Source organism: Meleagris gallopavo, chromosome 2 (genome assembly GCF_905368555.1).
Source record: "Meleagris gallopavo chromosome 2, MGAL_WU_HG_1.1, whole genome shotgun sequence".
Classification (NCBI taxonomy): Eukaryota; Metazoa; Chordata; class Aves; order Galliformes; family Phasianidae; genus Meleagris; species Meleagris gallopavo.
This window is the reverse complement of record NC_139405.1, coordinates 8,726,020-8,749,396: the sequence shown is the minus strand read 5'-3', so window position 1 is coordinate 8,749,396 and position 23,377 is coordinate 8,726,020. Positions and strand designations below refer to the sequence as shown.

Genomic DNA, 23,377 nt, shown 5'->3' with positions numbered 1-23,377 from the left:
CACACCCAGTTTCACACAGGATTGCTGCTTGAAGATGATGCAAGTAAAGGCTCAGAGGACACATCGTGACCTGGCTGCCAATACCAGAAAAGAGCAGAACTCAGACCCATTCTACCAACTTGTTGAACCAGGCTCACAGAATCTCAGTGTTGAGAAGTCACAGATGTTCCCTTCTTCTTCCTGCCGTAAGGTTCTTCCACGGTTCCTCTCCTGCAACAGGTTTCTGTTGTATTGAAATAATGGACTCAGGTAACGCCCACCTTGACTGCAACACAGACCCATAACCCAACACTGACAGCAAAGTAACCAGGCCACTGCTTAACCCAAAGCCACAGTAATGCTTTGCCTTCTAGAAAGGCTGAGACACAGCTGTGTACGTACAACTGAAACACAGGTGCTGCTCTTGTTACTCCACACCCCAAGAGCTCAGCAGGTTAGCACTCACCAGATATTCACCAGACTGTCATTCACATTCCTCTTTCACCAGATTCAAAGCCAGCCTGTGTACAGGAACATCAGTGTCACAGGAGCATCCTGCGATGCTTGAAAAGCTACACATCAGATCAACCTGACACAATCCACTGTTTCTCCAGACAACATTGCAGCCCCAGTGCAACAAGGAGCTAAGAAACCAGTTACAGATGTTTTGCTTTGTAACCTATGAGGTTGTCTTCCACAAGAGATCTGGTTTATAAAACAGGGCATTTCATCCTTTACCACCACCCTCAGGTATCTGAGGGCTCTCTCAACAAAACCACAGGACAGGTATTTGGTAAAGGAGATGTATATTTATTCACTTTACAAAGAGGGCAGCATTTAGTTGCAACAGCTCCATTTATAGACAAATATATTGTACATTATAGTGGTGAATGGCTCAGACCTTTACCATGTTTTGCTCTTAAAAATGTGTTTGTACCTCTTCAGCTTCCATTAGCTGAGCAATCAGTTGTCCTTGCTCTGCCACTGAGGTTAAAAATTGATAATAAACATATAGCTGTGCGCTATGTATTCACAAGTATCCACCTTCTCATTTCCCTGTGTTACTCCCCTCTCCCCACCCACCTCAGTCTATCCTCTGGGTTAGCATTAATCTTATATACAGCCTCAATTAAAATGAAATTAGGGAACAGTGATAGTTCTAATGTCTTTTTAAAGCACGAGAAAAATCATTGATTCTACATATAAAAGTCTCAAGTTCAAATTTGTTAAAAAAAAAAAAAAAAAAAAGCTGTTTTTAAGCCACTTTGGCATTTAGACATTGCCAAGGCATGGCTGAACCAATGGAGGATGGGAGGAAAGAAAGGAAATCCATTAGAGAATTTAAACATTACAAAAATAACTTTTTTCCTTTTTTTTTTTTTTCCTGGAAAACAAAAAAAAAAAAAAGCAGCAGGATGCCCACTTGCTATTGCTAACTGAAGCATGGAAAGAAGGTATAGATCAGCTGTCTTTGATCCTTGAACATTTGAAACAAATTCAGTGTAAAGCTGAACCAAGTTTACCACACAAACAGCGGTGGCAGATTTATTTCACTTGAGATACAAATGCATGTCCACATGACAGGCATAATCTGACCATGAGAGGTGGAAGAAATGTTTCTATAGTAAGCGCAGGGAAATAGGGCAAGAGAAGGCTGGCGTGGTTAAACATTCTGGATTCAGAAATGCACAGTGCCCCACACGTGCCCCTACACATAGGCTGCGCATAAGTCTGCACTCCCTATATGCAAATATGGCATCTTTCAGCAAGATGATCCAGAATTAGAAAGTTCTGGTGGCCCACTTCTTTAAACTGTTTATTCTTTTATGCCATTATTCTTCTTCACTTTCATTTTCTGGTTCCAAATCAGAATCACCATTAATTTCCTTTTCAACAGTCATGTCTTGTTCATCTGATTGCTCCTCTTTCTCTTCATCTTCATCCCAGTTTTCCTGGAGGGTTGAAGAAAACAGGAATGTTTGAATCTTTGACATTAACACAACTTCTGTGACAAATAACTGGGAGAAGATTCAATCCAACTCCACTTACATCTGAGTCTTTATCCGCAATCATCTCATCATCTGAACCTTCCTCCTCTGAGGATTCTGCAAAAACAAAACAATCCCTCAGTCTGGAAAACAGACTTGAATACGTTCAAACAAAACTCAACTCCATATGCTGCTAAACCTTCACTAAACTATTTAAATTTATTTGAATTCCAAAACTAATTCCATATGAAGACTAGGTTGATCACCATAAATTAGGAATAGTCACTTTGCTATGATTATACAGTATATAGCTGTAGTAGGGCCTGAATGGCCCAACTGGAACTATATATGCACACACTGCTGTGAAGTCTCACTGACTCAAATGTAGCAGCTCCTTGACTGCATCTACTTCAGCACAAGGGCAGTTAGTGCCAGAAATCCAATGTCATCAGTTAAGTACTTCAAGATCTTTCAATTAATTGATTTATTAATTTGCGACACAGGAATCACAGAGTCACCAAGGCTGGAAAAGACCTCCTTCAAGATCACTGAGTCCAACTGTCCACCTATCACCAATACTTCCCACTAAACCATCGCCCTCAGTACAACATGTACATATTTTTGAACACCTCCAGAGTCGGTGACTGTACCACTTCCTTGAGCAGCCCATTCCAGTGCCTGACCACTCTTTTAGAGAAGAAATGTTTCCTAACATCCAATCTAAATCTCCCCTGGTGCAACTTGAGGCCATTCCCTTTTGTCCTATCACTGTTACATGGAGATGAGGCCATCCACCACTGCGCCACAACCTCCCTTCAGATAGTTGTAGAGAGCAGTAAGATCTCCCCTGAGCTCCCTCTTCTAAATAATCCCAGCTCCATCAGCCACTCCCCATAAGACTTGCGCTCCAGACCCTCCACAGCTTTGCTGTCCTTTTCCTCTTCCACCAAGCGGGTCACTCGATCATAGGAGATGAGGTTGGTCAAGCAGGACCTGCCTTTCATGAACCCATGCTGGCTAGGCCTGATACTCCAGATTTCCCACACATGCTGTGTAATCTCTCTCACAATGATCTGTTCCATAACTTTCGTTGACACCAAGGTTAGGCTGACAGGCCTGTAGTTCCCCAGAACCTCGTTACAACCATTCTTGTAGATAAGAGTCACGCTGGCAAGCCTCCAATCCTCTGGGAACTCTCCAGTTGATCAGGAACGCCGAAAGATGATGGAAAGTGGCTTGGCTGTCACTTCTACTAGCTCCCTCAGCACCCTCAGGTGGATCTCATCTGGCCCATGGACTTGTGGCAGTTCAGGTGGAGTAGTAAATTTCTGACTGTTTCCATCTGAATCGTGGGGGGGTTTATTCTGCTCCCCATCCAAGACTTCCAAGTCAGGAGGTAGAGTTCCCTGACGAGAACTGGTCTGACTACTAAAGACAGATGCAAAGAAGGCACTGAGAACCTCAGCCTTTGTCCTTATCCTAGTAGTCAAATTCCCCGCCACATCAGTAAAGGATGGAGATTTTCCTTAGCCCTCCTCTTACTGTTAATATATATTTGTAAAGAAGTTTTCTGTTCTTTTTTACCTCAACAGCCAAGTTGAGTTCACGTTGGGCTTTTGCCTTTCTAATGTTCTCCCTGCACACCCTAACAACTTCTTTGTACTCTCCCTGAGTTGCCTTTCCATTCTTCCACAGGAGGCAAATTCTCTTGTTCTCCTGGAGCCTCAGAAAAAGGCCCCTGGTCATCCATCCTGGTCATCTTCCCCATTGTCTTATCTTGTGGCACAGGGGGACAGCTTGCTCCTGTCCTTTAAGACTTCCTTCCTGAGGAAGGATCAGACTTCTGGGACCCTTTTACCTTTCAGTACTGAATTCCAAGGGACTCTCCCCTACCAGGGTCCTGAACAGTTCAAAGTTTGCCCTCCAGAAGTTCGAGGCAGCAGTTTTGCTGGCCTCCCTCCTGACTTCACAAAAAAAATAGAAGGGAAGGAAACCAAAGAAGGGGAAGAAAGACAAAATGAACTGTAGGATGCCTACATGATTAATTGCTCACTTGCCTGCCATAGATTTCCCATAAAACCTCCCTGCTTGGAGACTGTCCACTACCAATATCACAGGGGCATGATGAACAGCCACCACCTGTTAGCTGCCACAAAAGTTCTGGAGTTGAGTACATCTAGCATAGAGCACTTACCATCCTCATATACCAGCTTCGCAGTCTGATTAACCTCCATCACATCCTGAACTGTTTCCGATGCTGCAACCTGAACAGAATTTGAAAATTAGCCTTACATGGAACCACACATTCCCCAAACTTGAAGTCTCTAAGACTCAACAACATAAATGAAATCTACACAGAGGTTAACATGCATTCATATAGGTGCCCTATCCACACTATTCGCTGCCATCTGTGCCCTCACCCAGAACGATATTAAAAAAATCATTGCCTTCTCTACCTCAAGCCAATTAGGCCTTATAATAGTCACAATTGGTCTTAATCTCCCCCAACTAGCTTTCCTCCACATTTCAACTCATGCCTTCTTCAAAGCCATACTATTCCTATGCTCTGGCCTAATCATTCACAGCCTAAATGGAGAACAAGACATCCGCAAAATAGGCCGCCTACAAAAAACTCTCCCAATAACCACCTCCTGCCTAACCATCGGCAATCTTGCTTTAATAGGCACACCATTCCTGGCGGGCTTTTACTCCAAAGATTTAATCATCGAACACCTTAACAGCCGCATAAATAGGAAGGACAAAGTAAAATTTCAGAGGCATTTGCTTCAAAGCAGCCCAGTACCTCCCACTTATTCCCACTTAAAATGCTATGAGTTAGTACACTCATCTGGCAGGACAGAATGTGCAACACTTTCTGTGAGCATGGACTGACCAGACAGTCAGTCAACTGCAGTACTTTGAGTATTATCACTGTAGCCATACAGCAGCTGCACTAAGTTCCTGATGACAGGTCCCATTAGATGCTCTCACAACAGAAGGCTAAGCCTGCAAATAACACTTCTACGTATCCTGTGTTCTTCAGCTGAACTTACCTGGGTGACAAGAAGGAAGAGCCTTCCATGTAGACGGGAAAGCTTCTGCAGAGTTTTTACCCTGCTCTCCATTAACTGGTACAGCGTTCCCAGCTGAGGAATAAGGTCTGGCAACTTACGAGAAGAAATGGATGAATTAAAACAAAGCTGTTACCCAATACATAACCTGTATCTTACTTTTGTATTTTTAAACTATCCTTACACATTTGGGACAAACAATCCTTGCTGACATCACTGTGGTCAGAAGGAATTGCTGAGGATTCATAGAAATCACCTGCAACCCAACCAGTTAATATGTAGGCTTGTCTAGAACCATAGCCCCTTCTACTTACACTACTTTTTCCTTCCACATTTCCTAATAGCATATTTAGAAGGACTACTTGGAAAGCAGTGTGAATGGAACTGAATAGATTCAGTACACAAACCCAGTAATAGCAATGCATACAGGTTTTGACATACAACTGTAATAAAAGGGAGATCCCCAGAATATAAAAGACTAACAGTGTCACAATACATTTATTTGTTTTATAAACTGAGCTAGAGAGTATTATCCAGGGAAGGCTGGATTTCCACCCAGAAGCTACTACATTACCTGCTTCTCTGTCAACTTAGTCATGCCTTTACCCTATATATCCAGTCATACTCAATACAGAAATTTAGTTCTGTAAGTGTTGATGACAATGGCTAGATCATGTTTGACAGTTATTTGGCTCTCTCCCATGACATAACTGGTTTTGGTTTGACTTTGGGATGCTATTATTATATTTATCTTGGTCATCCATGACAATTTGTAACAAATGTCCATCAAATCAGCAAAATGGTGAAGTACAACCCTCTATACATTGGTTTGAGCATGTACCATACCATGGTACGTACCCTCATACCATGGAGAGCAAGAGACAGATTCCTGAAGGAAGAACATATGTACACTTAAGCACTTAAGTCCAGTTTCAGCTATATGCATTAACTTTATTGCAAAATACTTACTGTGGAAAGGTAGGATGCATGTAGAGTAAAAACAAACTTCAGCCATCGAACCATTTGTGAGGCACTGGAAACGATATCATAGATATTGAGATGTTGGCTGACAACACACATTTCATTTTCTAGTTGCTAAGCTATTCTACAAGAAATGCTTGACTTTTATTACATAAAAAGAAAAATGCAGTAGGAAATAAAATAATTTGGCTATCCAGATGAGATACCCATGTAAGAGACACTTACTGGGAAAAGAGCTGACATTTAAGAGAAAGATGAAAACTAGACATGCTCAGGGATCTGTTTCTCATGGCCTTTCATTGGAGATTTCAATGGAGAAAAGATCAAACTAGTGCTACTTCTTTCTTCTTCTACAACGTGTTCGACTTTTTTGTTTTGTCTTGTTTTGTTTAATCCAGTTGCAGATATCTAGTCACAGCAAAGCTTTTGCTATAGCAATATAGCAGGATTGGCAGGTGCAGGAAGAGCTATGTGTTTTTCTTAAATAGAAGTTACACATCTTAAAGTGATTTGAGTTGACATACTGATCATGTCTGAGCTGTCTGCTCCTTCAGATAAATGCTCACTTCAAGTATCCCTTTCCCTTTTTAATTTCACTTATGTCAGCACATAGTCTTAATAAAAGTTCATCTTTGCACCCACAATCAGGTTACCTCAAGATTCTATTAACATAGCAACTGTTCATTACAATTACTATGGAAGCTTCACAGGGAAGCACAGGCCATAAAACACAGAATAGACGTTTTCAGATAAATTGAACTGTGGGTAACTCGCTTCTTACCTGTATGGGTTGCCTTGCAATCTCTTTGTAAGCTAGAGGAACAAGAACAGTAACAATTAAAAGCAAGAAATGCATAATGAGCTTAAAGCACATCCACATGACAGCCCAATATTTGGGTAGGAAGATTAGTACCACAAGAAAGAATAGATTTTGAGGCCAGCAGATTAAAGTACAAGAGAAATACAACCGTGACTAGCACTGCTATTTTCCAGTTTCAAATTATCAGCTACTTTAATAATATTAAATAAGTAATGTGTTGTTGGTTGGTCTTATTTTTCTGCCACAGACTAAACAAGCTTTAGCTTAACCTCTCCCTTTTTTCCTGCTTACTCATTTAAGATAGCACCACATGATCTATGGCTTTTCCTAGCTTTGACAGTGGCACTTTGTCCTTTGGTTAAGCTTCAGCCAGATGATGTAAGAGTAAGACAGAAATAAACTACGAATAAGTTCAGTATTATAATACTACTAAATCAATATTATTTGACTTGATTTATTCACTGAAATTGAGAGACCCATCCATAATTTTCCCCAGCTAAAAGGCAAGCCAAATGTGGTTTGTATGACAGGTACATGAAATGCAAGCTCTCCTACCTCATGCAGCAGTGGAATGACAGCGTGTATAGGCATTCTGGCTACTGTGTTCTTTATTAAAGTTTCCTTTCTTGTGGAAAGCACTTTCTGTTAAAATGGAAAAATAAATCAGATGATCATTCAGCTTTAACACTGGGAACAAAAATCAAAAATTCCTGAGTTTAAACCTCTTTTTCTATTTACTACTTCTATAAGCTCAGATGAGGATAATGTATAAAATAAAATTTACAATGCAAAGGAGTTCCATTTTTCAAGTCAGCTACAATTAACTTATATCTTAATTAATCAAGAATAAATACTTGATTAACCTGTCTAAAACAACCAGCCATTGCCCCTAGTCCACCCATCTCACACTAGAAACAAAGTATAACAGCCATATTAACAAGAACTTCCCTTGCTATTTTTCTATTTCCATGCTTCACTTCTGTAAATATAGTGCCTTCCACCTGTACTGGTGACAAGAAATTTCTACTCAGTGACAAATCCTTACGAGATTTCCTTTTCCTGCCCCAGAAGTATAAAATTCTCCTAATCCAAGTGCAGTAACAAGCTTTTCAGGTCTAATTGTGGTCATAGATGCATTTCTCAAACACCTACTTGGAAACTGTACACTCTAGACTGAGCACAGATTGTTCTCTAGCTGAAGCTAAAAGGGAGATGGTTGCACTAGTAACATCACTTGTAAAATATCTGAACTCTGACACAACAAACTTACCATAAACAGAAGTGCTACAAAGTTCATGTGATGACTCAGAAAACAAGGTAGCTAGCATTAAAGTACCATTACCATCATTCATAATACCAATGCCTTATCAGCACATCAGCAAAAAGCAGCCAGGAGTAACAACAGCATCTTGACTGCTCTTCTTTCACAGCAGCTCCCCACAAATCTCAACAAATAGTTTACACAGCATACGGTGATCTTACAACACTTACATTTAAGATGTCTTCATCATTGCTTTCCAAGCCCTGAACCAAAAGCACTGCAAAGCTATCTGTTTGTGGAAGGCCACCTGGAGTTTTTACTTTGCTCACATCAATATCCAATGCCCCTAGGCGTTCCTCAATGCTACCCTGCAGACAAAGAAATAAGAACAGTGTTTCAGGGCCATTTCTTAGAAATATCAGGTGAAAGTAAAGTAGCTAATATATACCATTCCCTCCTATCCTGCTGGAAAATAACATACTGAGAGGATAGCCGGAAAAAGAGAAGATGAAGTTTTGACTAAGAAGCAGTAATGTGCCTTAGCACAGAGAGACTGGCAAGTGTGTGACAAAGTTCTGCAGTAACGGGCAGATTTGTGGGCAACGCAGTCAGGGCTTCAGTGAGAGTAAGGTTTTGACCAAAGGGAAGCCCATTTCCTACAAGAAGATAGTATGATTCACTTTGCCCTCATGCAAACAACGAAGGCAAACAACTCAAGTTCAAATATACCTAAAGAAGCTACAGTGATCATTTATGGTTGCTTTTTAAATGACTGTTGGGTTTAAACGAGGGAGCACTTTACCTCTGTCTCTCCTGGTTTCCTTTTGCTTTTCTTTTTCTCCTTTCCTGAGGACGGAGTTTTAACAGTTGCACTGTGTCCTGGAATGCCAGGCACTAGAACTTTGGTGTCCGAGTTCACAACTGGCGTCTTTATCTAGCAGAAAGACAGAAACACACCAGAATAAGTCGCTAATATCTCAATCTTCCTTCCAGTTTTAAATACTGATTTTAATTTGAGATTCTCACATACGTTAAAACCAGCCTGCCACAACCTATTAGGAAAATGCTACGTGCTACTTCCAGAACACTTCTTCCATACCAGCAGTTCTGTGCCTTTTTGAAGTACCCACCCAGCCCTGTGTACATTATGGGAGCCATGCTGAGTGCCCACTAAAGTGATACAAATATATATACTGCAGTGAGCATTGCAACTTCCAGATGATGTGATACAAGTCATATTCCACAAATAAAAAATTGATTTCAGGGTTCAAGAACTTTACTGGAGAAAAATAGTAAAATTAAAATACTACTCACTTCGCTCAATACACAAATCATCACTTTTCTCTCCACAAGGCATGCTCAGACAGCCAAGAGAAATGAGTCTTCACTGGAATTCAGCAAAAAGCGAAACCAAGATGGAGATCATCACTGCATGCCAGGGAGCTCCCACATCTCTCACTGCATCTCAGCTCTGTTACCCTCCAGCTCCAGGACCGGGGAATTAGCACAAAGCTCCACCAGGCTGATGGAGCACCAGAACTGGTAGCTAACCTGAGGGTTAGAAAACCAATGCTGTCTGCTCTCTATACCAATGTTGTCAGCTGTGACATGAGCTACAGGAAGGTAACTGAGGGAGGGCCTATCAGTGCACACAGCAGCCAACGGCTCTGGGTCTCTGAAACTACACTGCAGCCTTGAGCAGATTCATTCAGAAATCCAAATTTATTTAAGAAGACAACAGAGAATTCTAGCATTTCCAAAGTAAATCAAGAGATGCAAGACAATTGTATTTCACACAAGCTCACCTTTGTTACAGCATCATCTGTTTTAAGCACCAACACTTTCTGGACATCCCTTATCAAACATATGTGGGATTCGTTGGTGTTCAAAGACTGAAAGGACAGGAATAAAAACAGTTAACTTGCCAATGAATCACAGTGGTGATTCATCAAACTACTAGAAGACGAGAACAAATTCCAGAGGTACAAACAAGAATGAGCTTCTTATCCTCCCCTAGAGTAGCAATTGCTTTGCACGTCTGCCTTTTGTTACCAGATCCCTGTGCTCTGCAGAGAAGCTCACACATGCAAATTGAAAGTTTTAGAAAGTTTCAATGGCCTAATGTATTAACAGCTGAGACAGCACGAAACAGTCAGCAATAATGCAAGTTACACTTTAACTGAATGAGCAGAATGCACATCCCCTTTCTAAACAACTCAAGGGCAGTCGTCATAACTCCCAGAGAAGGAGAGTTCAATCTCACGCTGCAATTCCAAAAAAGTGTGAAATCCAAAACCTTTCCAATATGTTTTACATACCACTTTCTCTATGATGGGCTGTAGGGTGTTTCCATACACAAGCAGCAGAGACTGTTTGTCTGTGCAAAATGCAGCTGCTAGAATAGGAACTGGTTTTGGCGTGGAGTCTCCATCATTTCCAGGCGTTGCTATCTGGATAGTACAGTTTGATGTTAAGGGTTTTTTGCAGTAGCTGGGGAGGGAAGAAAAGAAAAACAACAGCATGTTTAGCTTAAAGACTTCTGTAGATTTCACAAGTACGCACCCTTCATTATCAAATCCTTAAACTCTACTAGTTTACATCTTTTACAGATAGTTTAAATGAAGTTAAACCAGGCAAAATCTTGGCTAAAGCAACAGGTACTAACAAAGTACAGCATAATCCCCAATAAATAAGCTCTCCTGCATTTCTTGAAACACGTCAGAATCAGCTGGAATTCAATTTGTGAACAGATGAGATCAAAGGCAGCAACACAACAAAATCAGCTTTGCCTCCCAGTAATCCCAGACCTTGCCAAATACACTCTCAGAAGGAGTACCTCCTTACCCATTTAAGATGTGTTCAAATAAATGCAACTGCCCATCTCTGCAAACAACTGCCAACTTCACAGGCTGAAAGAAGTCACAATAAAAGATTCTGATTAGACCAAATGACAGACATCCACAGGTACAAGACATCAAGAGATATTTGCAGGTTATGATTTGACTCTTTACAGCAACTACATACATTAGAGATACAAATAAACCCATAAAATTAGATCAGACACACATCTCAGGAACATTTATAGCAGTTAGAAAACAAAAACGTAAATCTGTGCTTTATTATATCAATATCCAAATCTGAACAGCTTGGCTACTAGAGACACGAGTATAAGCAGCAATGTTTCAAAAATACAGTACCCAAGGTGTCCAGATGCACTGAACTACACAGGCAGTGACACACTAAATACATTCACAGGAAAGAAACTAAAACAGAGTACACTGAGCAGTTAAATTCCAGGTGCACATCACAGAGTACTCCCAGCTCCTACACATGCAGTGAGAAGGCATAAATGGAAACGTTAGGAGTTACAGCATGAAATACTCTTTTTATAAAGGAATCTAAAGGCAATTGGAGAAAAAAATGTTTTAAGTAACTACAGAAATGATTTGTGAACATTTCATATGCAGACACTTTTCGTAAGACAACTATTCTGATACTTCTTGCTGAAAAAGAGATTTGGGAAATGTGCTCAGCTATTCAAATTCATAAAGGCTAGTTAATTCAAAACACAGTTATACTACCTTAGCCACATGAGAATAGACAAAAAAAAAAACAGAACCATGTTCAAACTGTATTTCAGAAAGAAACCTTCGCTGGTTTTTACTACTGAAATCTAAGAAACATTTTGATTACTAAATTGATCCAAATAGGAAACAAATTACGTTTCTACCATCACAAGCAAAATTTTTGAAGGAAACATGGAATTTGCACTTAGTAGCTGTGAAAATAATTGTTTCAAACTGCTAGCTACACAAGTGCACCTATTATAAATATCCTCACACTACTGAACTTGCATTCAAATCTCATCTTTGCATAACAGAAACGAAACACAAACCAAACTTTTCTTTTCTTTTTTTTTTTTTTTAGTGCCCTAAAAGGAACTTGGTGTGAAACTGTTGGATGTATCTGGTTACAAACTACTGCTCCTACCTCTTCTTTGAGCTCTGACACGGTCAGGTCAATAAACGTTGGTTCATCTGTTACCGTGAAAGACATCACAGCATTCTTTTCTTTCCTATCTGATCTGATCTGCCTGGAGACACAAACAGCACACATTATTTAACAGAGCACAAACAGCATCCTCCACATCTGAAAAGCAGCACAGCGTTACAGAGCCTACAAATCGTGCTTTACTGTTGTCGCTCTCATGGTACTACACACCTCAGCCAAAAATACTCATGTTATAATTGCAGCTTTCAGCTTTAAAAGGTGTTCTAAATTTCAAGTGCAAAGTAACCACCAAGCAAATTCAGCAAAGAAGAAAACAAACTTCACAGCAAATACAAAGAACAAGAAGCATACCACGCGCTACATTCCTAGCATATGCTGGGAAGTCAAGTGGCAGCTACTGGAAACACGCTCAGACACAGCCAAGGAAATTTAGGTCTTCATTCAACAATCAGTGAATTGAAACCACTACTTAAGAGATCATCACTGCATTTTTCCAGAGTGCCCCTTCTGCTCAATCAGAGTCCAGAACATAATTGTTCAGTCTATCCTCAGTAACAGTCATAATCAAAGTTAAAAATTAAGAGGAGTTTACATACCAAACACTCAGTAACCGGTCATGTATAGCCCCAGACAAGAAATAAAGTCCTGTAATTCCATCAAAGGGTTTATTTTCATTCATAGGTCTCACTGTGGTAAACATTAATGATGACACTGATGTAGCATGGCCTGTGAAATGCTAAGAGAATGGGGGGGAAATTCAATTACTGCCATCAGCAGCCGTGTGACAAAAATTAAAACATTAGATAAGAAAGAATGTTAAGAAAGATCCAAAGATTCAAGTTAGCAAGAGTATGTCAATGTTTTTTCTGTTTTTTTAACTGGTGATCAGATTCCCTACATTTCTACATGTCTCAAAAATGTTTCCTGACACTCCATCTACTTATCAGAATTAAAAAATTAATGGGGAAATCAAAGGCAAAATTACTGAAACTAAGCTCATGTGAAAGAAATCACACCTGCAGTCACACAAATCTAGTTTTGTTGTGAAGTGTGAAGCAGTCACACTTAACAACAGAACTAGATTTACAGTTTCATCCTCAACTAGAAGATGATCACACAGGACACACTAAAGCTGTGGAACAAAATAAAAAAAAAATCAATCAACACTTCAATTTTTATTTTCACAGTGATTTTGGTCACTACAGGATGCAGACACACACAGTATTTGCCATGTGCCAGCAAGCCCACAGTAACACGTGTGCACACTCAGCTGACAGCAAACACCAGGAAACCAGACTAGCTGCTTCCTATCTGCTGTCATACAGTGGAACAGGACTGCATTTAAGGAACAGCCAAAACACGGTAAATTCCTTGTTCTCTGGCCAGGGCTCAGACACAGTGTTTTTGGCCCTCTGCCTTCCAATTGCTTCCACAGCAATACTGATAACACCTGTTACACAGAGCTTAGTTAAGAGACCTGAAGGCTTTCAAGAGATACTCAGCACAAAGGTACAGGAGCTCCCATAAAAACGCATCAGCAAAAACGAATAGTGCAGTGAACCGAGCTCCCCAGTAGAAGGGCTTCAGAAAGGGACACAGTGAAAGAGAACAGCACCTATCCTTATGCTATAGAATCCAGAAAGGCTGCTGGCAGCATTCTCAGACACAGCCAAGGAATTCAACGTCCTCATTCAAGTGTCAGGAAGTTGAAACCACAGTTGAAGGTATCATCACAGAAATAACTTCCAGCAACCCCAAAGGTACCAGCTGTGTCCTTCCACCCTACCAAATTTTCAGATGATCTATTAGGAAACACTAAATGCACAATGCCATTAATCAAGAAGAATATGTACATATATATTATTTTTTTATGTCTAGTAGCACAAAATTACTTACTCTGTAGACTTCTTTGGTCTCCAGGTCCCACAGTTTTATAGTTCTACCGGCTGACAGCAGCATTTTTCCATCTGGACTGATGCACAAAGAGCTGACACTGCTACTGTCACCTTTCCACTTGCTAGAGTTTGAATGGAGACACAGAAAAGATATTCATTAGCATAACTTCAAAATGCATGACAACTCTGCTGGATAATCTAAGGCAAAACATACTTCAAAAAAGGCTAAGTAGTCAAAAATTAGGTCAGAAATTATTCTGTTTCAGCTCCTCAATTTCAAATTAGTTTACTCAAAAATAAAGAAATAATTAAGACTATTTTTTGTTTGTTTTGCTTTGCTGTTGTTAAAAAAAATACTATTTGCTTACCCTATTCTCAATATCCCCCCCCTCAAAGTTCTCTACTACTCAGGACCAGGCAATAGGAGCCACACTGTTAAGACTTCTCTTGGAACCATAATCCACAAAGCTTCCATCAACTTATTCAAAACGGACCTCGGAGTTTTAAGGCCCACCCAGTTCCTGGCACACCTCCTAAGTCTGTCAGTGACACTGACAGTAATAACCTTGGCCTCAAAGGTTTAAGAACTCCATGGTTGAAAGCACTAAGAAAAAGAAAGATGCTGTGATGGAAAGCTTGTGCCTGCTTAGAAAGAGTCTGAGTATTGCTTATTGCTAAGAGGACAAAACTACAGGGAAATCCTTAATGCAAACCCTCTGTACATAATAATCACGACCCAACCACCACGTTCTGATTGTGAACAGCCCCTTCTGAAATACTTCCTGAGACCTTTCTTATGCCAAGCAGCACCTCTTCTGTCTTCTACAAGTGAGCTCATTTACACCATCACCTTTGGCTAGATTTCATAGAAGCTGCAAGTTTTACTAGCTACAAACTTGACAAACAACATTATACCTTACACAGAGCATAACAAAATTCTCTATTCTCTTCCAAAGTGTAAGTCAGAACTAAGAATTTCAGATCAATATCCATTTAATGGAGCAAACCCAAGAAATTATATTCAAATGTACAACTAGATGGTCTTTAAGATCCCTTTCAACCCAAGCCATTGCATGATTCTATGATTGCAATATCTTTTACCTCAGGCATGACTTGCAATACATGACTTCTGATGTGACTTCTGGTAGAAAGTGTGATATTATAATGTCAGCATACTTTCCATTTTTGCACTCCAACAATAATAATTTTTCACTGCTATCTTCAAAATTGGAGAACACAATGCCTCTAACAGGCAGTTCATTCAACAAATCTAGGAGTACTTCTTGGCATTTTCCTAAGCAATTACTGCATTCTAACTGAAAACAAGAACTGCCACAAAGTATCCTAACAGTCAAACTTTGAGCAGTTTGTAGGTGGTGTTCTCCTCGATTCAATGGAGAAGACTCACATAGGAGTAGGCACATTCTGCTCATCAACACCTCGTTAGCTTGTGTAACCACAGGACTCTTCCAGCTACAAGGACTGCTGAGAGGAGACAACATTCACCTTGCGAAGTGGGACAAGAGCAATTTTGTCCACAAGCTTGCTAACCTAGCAAAGAGGAAACTAACCTAGGATTGGAGTGAGACAAGAACAATAAGCAGTCACAAAAGAAGTGGGGGTATATGGCAACGCAGAGGGAAGCACCCAGGGTGAAAAGTAACAAGAACAGTTACCACATTTCACGAGACAACAGCATGGCAGGGACCCATCTCAAGAGGCTGTGCATAAACACACACTCTATGGGAGACAAACAGGATGAGCCATGGGGAGCTTTATAGTTTTGATCTTACTAGAGATCACAGAGAACCTGTGGGATAGAACTTAAGACAAGAATACTGTAGTTAACAGACTTTTAGGAAGGCTATTTAGTGAAGACATGTCAGGAAGGTGCAAGGAAGAGGTGGTTTTCTCTACACATAAAGGTGGCTTTGAGTGCATGAAGCTTTGCTACAGAGCAAGACAAACAGCAGAATTACAACTCTGGTCTTCATAAAAGCAGACTGTCACTTATTCAAGGAACTGATGGGCAATATTCCACTGGAGACTGCTATGAAGAGCAAAAGGTGCTCAGGAAAGCTGGTTGCTCTTCTAGGATGACCATTTTAACGCACAAGAATGGCACACACCAACACAAAGAAAATCACCAGGTGTAGCCCTGGCATGCAGGAAAGCCAAAGTTCAGGTGGATGTTCAGACCAGCAGGAAATACGAAGACCAACAAAAAGGAGACCTAATGGTACATCAGCAGCAGTAAGGTTAGGATTGAGAAATGTGTGGGCTCAGTGCTGAATGGTGTAGGGATCTGTTCAGCACACAGAAAAAGCCACACCACACAAGAGTAAGGACGGCTCTCAGGGCTCCCATGTTCCCAAACCCAGCACCAGAATCAGAGGGAGCAGAACATTATCCATAAAAATAAGTAAAATCAGGGATTATAACAGCAAGTTGTTCACACATGCAGCCTCTAAGATGGAATGGGATGCACCAAAGTCAGTGATGTTGCGAGACCACTCCATCATCTCTGAGTGGCTGCACTGCCCAGGAGAAATTTCTGTTGACTTGAAAAAAAGACAAACCTATCTGCAAAAAGAATACAGGAAATGAGAGGAAAGATTACACACAGCAAATCCACCTGGTAAAGATTTCCAAATATACAAAGGTCAGAAAAGCGACTGGAAAAAGCAATCACACTTAAAAAGAGAAAATCATCCCTAACCAACCTGCCTTTGATGACACACACTGTAAACTATTTAAATTGAGTTTAGCAGTGCTTCTGACAACGTCTCACATTAGACTATGCAATTCCAGTTTGGCTGCAAGCATACTAACTGAATGGACTCCAAGGTAGGATAGGAACTGCATGGAATACTGAGCTCAAACACTTGCAATCACCGCCATGAAGTTCAGCTGACGGCCAGTTACTGGTATCATTCCCCAAGGACATTCCAATTCCATTCAACCTCAGTGTTTACTCAGGTCTTCACGAATGACCTTGAAAATATGACAGTATGCATCCACTAGCAAGTTCACTGGCATTAAGAAATTTGGGAGATCAGCTGATAAACATGCTGGAGGGCAGAACTGCTCATCTCAACAAGCTGGAGAAATAGGCAGTCAAATCTCCGAGATGAAAGGATTAGGTAAAGCAGTCTTCATGTGTGCCAGAAAGAAAAAAAAAAAAATCTCATATGGGCTGGATTCAAATTGCCAAAACACATATTAGCAACAAAGGAGGTGGGGATCCTTATAGACCATTTTAATATGAGTTAGTAGTGAGTACTTGTGGCAATGAGGTCAACCGCATGCTGACCTCTACTAGCTAGAACATGGCCAGTAGGATCAAGGAAAATGGTTCCCCTTTCCTGTGCAACTTCTGAAACTACACCATCCAGTTTGGAGAAGCTACTGACACACTGGAGTCAATCCAATAAAGGATCACAAAGAAGGTTTGGAGGCTGGAGTGTAAGGAGGAAAGGGTGATGGAAACAGGTTCCTTCACACCCAAGAAGAGGAGGCTAATGGGAGATCTTATCTTTTGCTATTTTGCATCAGGGTCTAAACATAAGGACACTTTTCCTTCCTAAGGAAATTGAGGAGGTTACTGGTGACAGTCTGTCTGCAGGGCCCAAACATCTTCAGCAAAATCTGTAAAATGCTGAAATAACACAATGGGAAAATTTTACAAAAAAAAAAAAAAAAAGTAACAAGAGTAGAAGACAAGGGTCAAGGTGCCATCACATACCAGACCTTCATTAAGTTAAGATGACCAGAATCACTAACAGAAGACTTAGTTTCTTAGAGCTTAAAACAAAAGATTGACTGTACTGAAAAAGAAAGCAAATAGCTACCCTAGAGAACTTGTTAACGCAGCACTAAGTTTCGTTTGGCTCAATAGTAGTTTAAGTGGCAGCAGCCTGCTCAGACAGCCAAGTGGAATTGTCCCCACTGCACATCAGTAGTGAGCGAAACCAATTGGGTATCATCACTGCTAGGCCCTTGGGGCTAAGTCAGGTGTGCACAGTAGATCTATCTGGGATGAGGCGTTCCAGCATCTGCTTTCCCCACACTCTCAAGGATATTTCTAAGAATATGGATTTTCAGTGTCTGAAAAAGCAACTGGAAGCCCGTATCTCACTAAGAGTCAGCATGGAAAGACTCACGTCCCCCTTAGCAGCTAAACATTGTATTTCGTCCTTCCAACATACAGAGGAAGAAATTCAACTATAAGATTTACTCTTTTATCCCTTAATCAAGCCACTCTGAATTTCTTTAAAGTAGTGACTAACTGCTAATTTGGTACAGCAAGCACGAAGCCTGCATAGCAGAGTGCAGCATTTCCAACAGCACAACACTAACACCTCTAAAGGAGGAAATACACAAAAGCAAGGACAACAAATCAGAGCAAGAGGATCACTCACCACTTCACTTTGCAGGTCTGTGTGTTCCATTCCACAATGTGTTTGTCTTCTGAACAGCTATACAAGCAGCAGTTGTCCTGATGCCACCTCACACAATTTATTCTATTGTCATGACCACCATCCTACAAAACATAAGAGATGGTCACTTACGAATAAAGAGGTATTGCTACTGAGTCTTCCCCATATCAACAATGTGAACAAAGTGCTCTTTGAAGAAATGAATCCAAATAATTGGTACCTCAAAGAGGAGTGCATAGCATGCAACTTGTTTTGTGCTTTTTACAACCAGTACACATATAGAGCTGCAAGTTAAAGATACTTCATATTTTCAGCTGTACGTGTATTAATTATTGTTCTACTACTTCAGTTAACAAAAAGTTGTCCCGCACGCTACTGACAAACACAGCCAAAGCTGTTGAGCAGTAGCACAGTTAGCACAGGTATCTTGATAATGGATATCTAAGTGCCTTCTTGCTTAAGTCCAATCAGGATGTACAGAAGAGTCCACCAAAGAGTACTCAGCTTAACAAGAGCTGATGAATACTTCAATCCTGCCCTCTCCTCCTGTAGTCCTGGAGAGGCACAGGGGATGATATGCCCATGGAGAACTTAATTGTTCAGTTAGACACTTAATCACTATGAACATATCTGATGTAAAATAACAAATCCACACACAATGTTAGGATACTGCCAAACCAAGAGGTCTCAAAGTGTACATATTGCCAACAACAGAAGTACCACTCAACAATTCCCAAGAATCTAAATTACTGCAATTCTATTCATGTATGTAGTCATTAAGAAAAAAAAGATCTGATTAACTAGGTCAGTTTAGCCCATTTTTGAGCAACAGAAAGAACAGCATAAGCTGACTGAAACCACCATTATTTGGCAGCACGTGATGATGAGTGTGTAACTTACTAGCTTGCTCTGTAATTCTCCTTTTACTGTGCTGTACAACAAAATGCTACCAACTGCTGTGCCAATAGCCAGGATGTCTAACTGCTTGTCCACTCCTGTAGCTTCAGACTTCCGTTTTTTCCTCTGGGGGCCATCCTGCAAAACAGAGAAGAAAAAAAATGGAATTAACTAGTATGACCTGTGATTCTTAAGTGCTAAAGCAGGGGGAAGAAACCTCTCCGAGTCTGAGATCCAGTCAGCCAGCACAAATTCTGCTAAGACACAAGATGTAGACGTGGCAATTTAGAGGTTCATCTTATACCTCCACGTACAAGGTAGCAAAGTTGCTGAGTCTCTTGGAAATACTCAACAGAGGCCATTTTGCTAACTTACTGACCACACTTAGAGGGAAAAACATTTGTTCACTTCCCAGAGGCAGAGGTAAAGATTAAACACGACCAAATTATTTCATTCACAGAACAGAAATGTATGTTAAGTTTTATTAGGAATCATCAGTTTACCATCAGTCTTGCAATACTATGTAACCGTAATGCCTCTTAAAAAGAAAGTGCAACCACACCAGACAGAGAGAAGCAACCAGGGATTGAAACTATGTCATCTGGAGTCAATTACTAGGGGTCTTCCTACTGCCTATCAGGCAATTCTCAAGTCTACACCTTCCTGCTTTGCAATGGATATCAACTACTTCAATAAAGAATTTCACCTTGCTTAACCAAATGCATGCAAAACTTGAGTAAAACAAAAGCAGAAGAAACAGCTATCTTAATTATGACTAGGTAAACCTAAGTAATTAATCACAAAAATAGAATGGCTAATTCAGGTTGGATATTAGGAAACATTTCTTCTCCAAAAGAGTGGTTATGCAGTGGCACAGTCACCATCCCTGGAGGTGCTGATGAACCACAGAGATGTGGCACTGAGAGACACGGTCAGTGGGCATGGCAGGGGTGGGCTGACGGTTGGACATGATGATCTGAGGGGACTTTTCCAACCTTAATGATTCTATGATTCTCATCTGTCATATCATATACATCATATAAGGTACCTAATTTCTACAGCCCCAGAGATGTAATGGCTACCAGGCTTCTGGGGTTTTCAGCAAATTAAAACTAAAAACTTTAACAGCACAGGGTAAATAGTCCCATTGTTTGAAGAAGTAGAGCTTTCTTTTCCTACGTATTTAACATACACACTTCCCCACCCCCAAGGAAAATGGTTTTGTTCGAAACCAATAAACACAAATATGCTGTATTGCTTGTTAAAAACAGCAGTGGGCTCTAGAGAAAAGTACAGACATTGGTTTTTGCAAGGATTTGTTTAGGCTTCATCTTCCCTGGGAAAGAAAAGTGTTTACAAAAAAAGAAATGAAAGCGTAAGTGCTGAGAAATCACCACAGTTACAAAGCACAACTAATCAATCAACCAGTTTTAAGATAATATAAGGAGACTCACGCACTGAATAACCTTGCTAAATTTCTGGCAGCAATGCCAACTAAGCCATCTCAAAACAGCTGTTAGAAATGCAAAGACAGGGACCACATTGCCACTGGAGATGTAAGCACAGCTTATATGTTTTCAGAGACTTTTCAAAATCTGTAAATCTAGTTTTATTAATTATCACTCCCAATCAAAACTGGGAACCAAAACCACAATTAAGCGCAGATTTTGTTCTCGTACCTTGAATGGAGCTTTTAATTAAAGCTCATTCAATCTCCACATGGTTTCTTATGACTGATTTCCCTAAAGCAAACCAAAGGCTTCACTGAGTGTAACAAGGTCCCGCTGAGGTCCACAGCATTACCAGTGTTATGAAGAAAGTAGGGGAAGTTTTCTCCAATTACTTTTCTTACATCCATTTCTTTAGCGAACAACCTTCATCAGCGCTATTAGTGGGATGTTCTGTCTTGAAAGAAGCATCAATGGAAAATTCAGACCTATTCATGCTGGAAAGGACTCCAAAGAATCACCTAGCTCTCATGGAGAGAACAGAGCAGCTGAAGTGTATCAAGCATCAGCTTTTAAACATTTTCAGATTTATGGAAATTCAAAAGTACTTAAAAATACTGAAAAAAAATTAGCTTTAATTAGCAGAGATAGTTAGAAAAAGTTATTTGCAAATGAGAATTTCCATAATGTTCTCTCTTGTGTAGGGCAGCTGCTGAGAATGAGACTCTTCTTCCAATTAACAGAAATCTCATCTCTCTTGCTAACATGTGAAGTAAAGCTCTTAAAACCATGAAGAGCCTTAAGAGCTAAAGATGACAGAACAGCTAAAACTTACTATGAAGGAGATGGAAGAAACTACTTTGAAAGTTAGTGGTCCATAAGCTCTTGCAAGACACCACTTGGTGGGAGGGGAGGTGGTGAACAGGACAAGCAGGAAGCACAAATGCTGCAAAAGCACGTGTGCAGAGAGCATGCCAGTAAGTCACCACTGCATCAGCAATTCCAGGGCCTGGAGTTCAACACTGCACTCCTCAAGCTCCCCTCTAAATACCTGGCCTTCATAAACACAGAAGCAGTCCAAAGCACAGTTGATGTGTAACCTGGTAAAACACCAGGCACCTACTGGCATGGTTTTATTCCTGCACACCAAGTACTACTGCTACCTGGAGACATCACATTTCAGCAAAAAGAATAAGAACTAAATAATGCCATAGGAAAAAAACAGAGGAAGCCAAAACTTGCCTGATGAAACCCCTTTTGCATATAACCCTAAAAACAGTTATGTTGGAGCATCTGTAGTCTTTAGGGGTGGCTGTCTAAAATAGCCTTAACGTTTAAGCACCATTCAAAACCTCCAGTGCTTGACCTAAGGCAGCACGGTACGTCAGGCTTTGAAGCTGCACTGCACACAGCTGAGGTGAGCACCAGTTTCAGTTTCTGTTAACCTGTTCAGCCTTTCCATTAATGCATGCACCTTCTTTCCTTCCAAATTGAATTAAAAACGAGCAATGAAGAGGCCAATCTGAAATTAATTCTTTCTTCCACTTTATAAAGCTCGTGAATTAAGCTACTCAAATGACAAAAATGGGGCAACACAGCCTTCCTCTGAGTGGGTAATCTGAGTGCACGGAGCATGTCACGATACCTGTTGCAGTACTTCTAACAAGCTTTTACCAGAACACATTTAACTCACTGCTTCTTAGGGCAAACAAGGTGTATTGCACAAATCCATCCAAGGGTTGCATCCTGCTCAAGAAGTTGTATGTTACAGCGAGCAAAGTAAGGACTACCTCGATATAAACGAGCCGAAAAAGTGATTTAACGCGTGTAATACGGAGGCTTTCAGCAGGAGCGTCCCAGTGAGCTTAGCTGGAAGGCGGAGATCCCCCGAGGTGCGCGGAGCTGCTGAGCGCAGAGCACGAGGTCCTGAGGAGGGGAGAGGAGCCGGGCTGCGTGCCACATACCGGGCTGCTGCAGGGCGCGCTGCTTCCACGCATGGAACGCGAAAGGCAAAGGGGTATCGCCATCAACGCTTTGGCTGAGAGCGCTTTTAGTTAATTTAGAAGAGAAAATTAAAAAAAAAAAGAGAAGGATGCGCCGCGCTCCCCGCCACCCGGTGGGCTTTCCGTCCCGAGCAGCAGCCCCACACGTGGCGCGGGCCGGCCCGGTCCCGTTGGCGCTGCCGGGCCCCGCCGCATGGCGCCGGGAGGGCGGGGTGAAGCGGCGTGGCCGCAACTCGAGGCCGCGCGGGGTACGAGCGCTCCGCCCGCGGATCCCTTTCCCCCGATCCGCCCGTACCTTGTCGGGGGGCGGCCGTCCCCCCGGCGGGGCCCAGGCCAGGCAGGTGCAGGCGGCGCTGAGGTGCGCGGAGGGCACGTACTCGTGCTGCAGGCGGCTGCTCGCTGCGTCCCACACGCGGATCCTCCCATCCGAACCGGAGACGGCGAGAAAACGGCGGTCGTGAGGCGAGAAGGCCAAGGGGGGCCGCGCCGCCGCCGCCTCCCCGCCGCACGCCGCCGCCATGGCGCTCCCAGCTCGGCCCTCCGCGCCTGCGCAGCTCCGGCCGCGTGCTCGCTCCGCGCGCGTG

At 41.5% G+C, this 23,377-nt stretch overlaps 1 protein-coding gene and 4 non-coding genes across 5 annotated transcripts; all 5 read right to left on the bottom strand.

Moving 5' to 3' along the window:
- Positions 1-768: 768 nt before the first annotated feature.
- WDR43 (WD repeat domain 43) lies at positions 769-23,377 on the bottom strand. The gene is made up of 18 exons (XM_085218848.1): positions 23,089-23,377; positions 19,346-19,480; positions 18,428-18,549; positions 14,008-14,128; positions 12,708-12,847; positions 12,091-12,193; positions 10,945-11,009; positions 10,419-10,590; positions 9,906-9,992; positions 8,903-9,034; positions 8,331-8,468; positions 7,395-7,481; positions 6,801-6,832; positions 6,008-6,071; positions 5,021-5,134; positions 4,162-4,231; positions 2,029-2,084; positions 769-1,931 (listed from the first exon to the last, which is right to left on the bottom strand). Exons 1-18 carry the CDS (start codon positions 23,311-23,313, stop codon positions 1,812-1,814), a joined length of 1,983 nt encoding a protein of 660 aa, XP_085074974.1. The 5' UTR covers positions 23,314-23,377; the 3' UTR covers positions 769-1,811.
- Positions 9,456-9,534, bottom strand: LOC116216398 (small nucleolar RNA SNORD53/SNORD92). The gene has a single exon (XR_004159079.1). It is a non-coding gene; the product is annotated as a small nucleolar RNA SNORD53/SNORD92 (small nucleolar RNA).
- Positions 12,517-12,600, bottom strand: LOC116216400 (small nucleolar RNA SNORD53/SNORD92). Its single transcript, XR_004159081.1, has one exon. It is a non-coding gene; the product is annotated as a small nucleolar RNA SNORD53/SNORD92 (small nucleolar RNA).
- LOC116216401 (small nucleolar RNA SNORD53/SNORD92) lies at positions 13,767-13,850 on the bottom strand. Its single transcript, XR_004159082.1, has one exon. It is a non-coding gene; the product is annotated as a small nucleolar RNA SNORD53/SNORD92 (small nucleolar RNA).
- LOC116216399 (small nucleolar RNA SNORD53/SNORD92) lies at positions 17,924-18,000 on the bottom strand. The gene has a single exon (XR_004159080.1). It is a non-coding gene; the product is annotated as a small nucleolar RNA SNORD53/SNORD92 (small nucleolar RNA).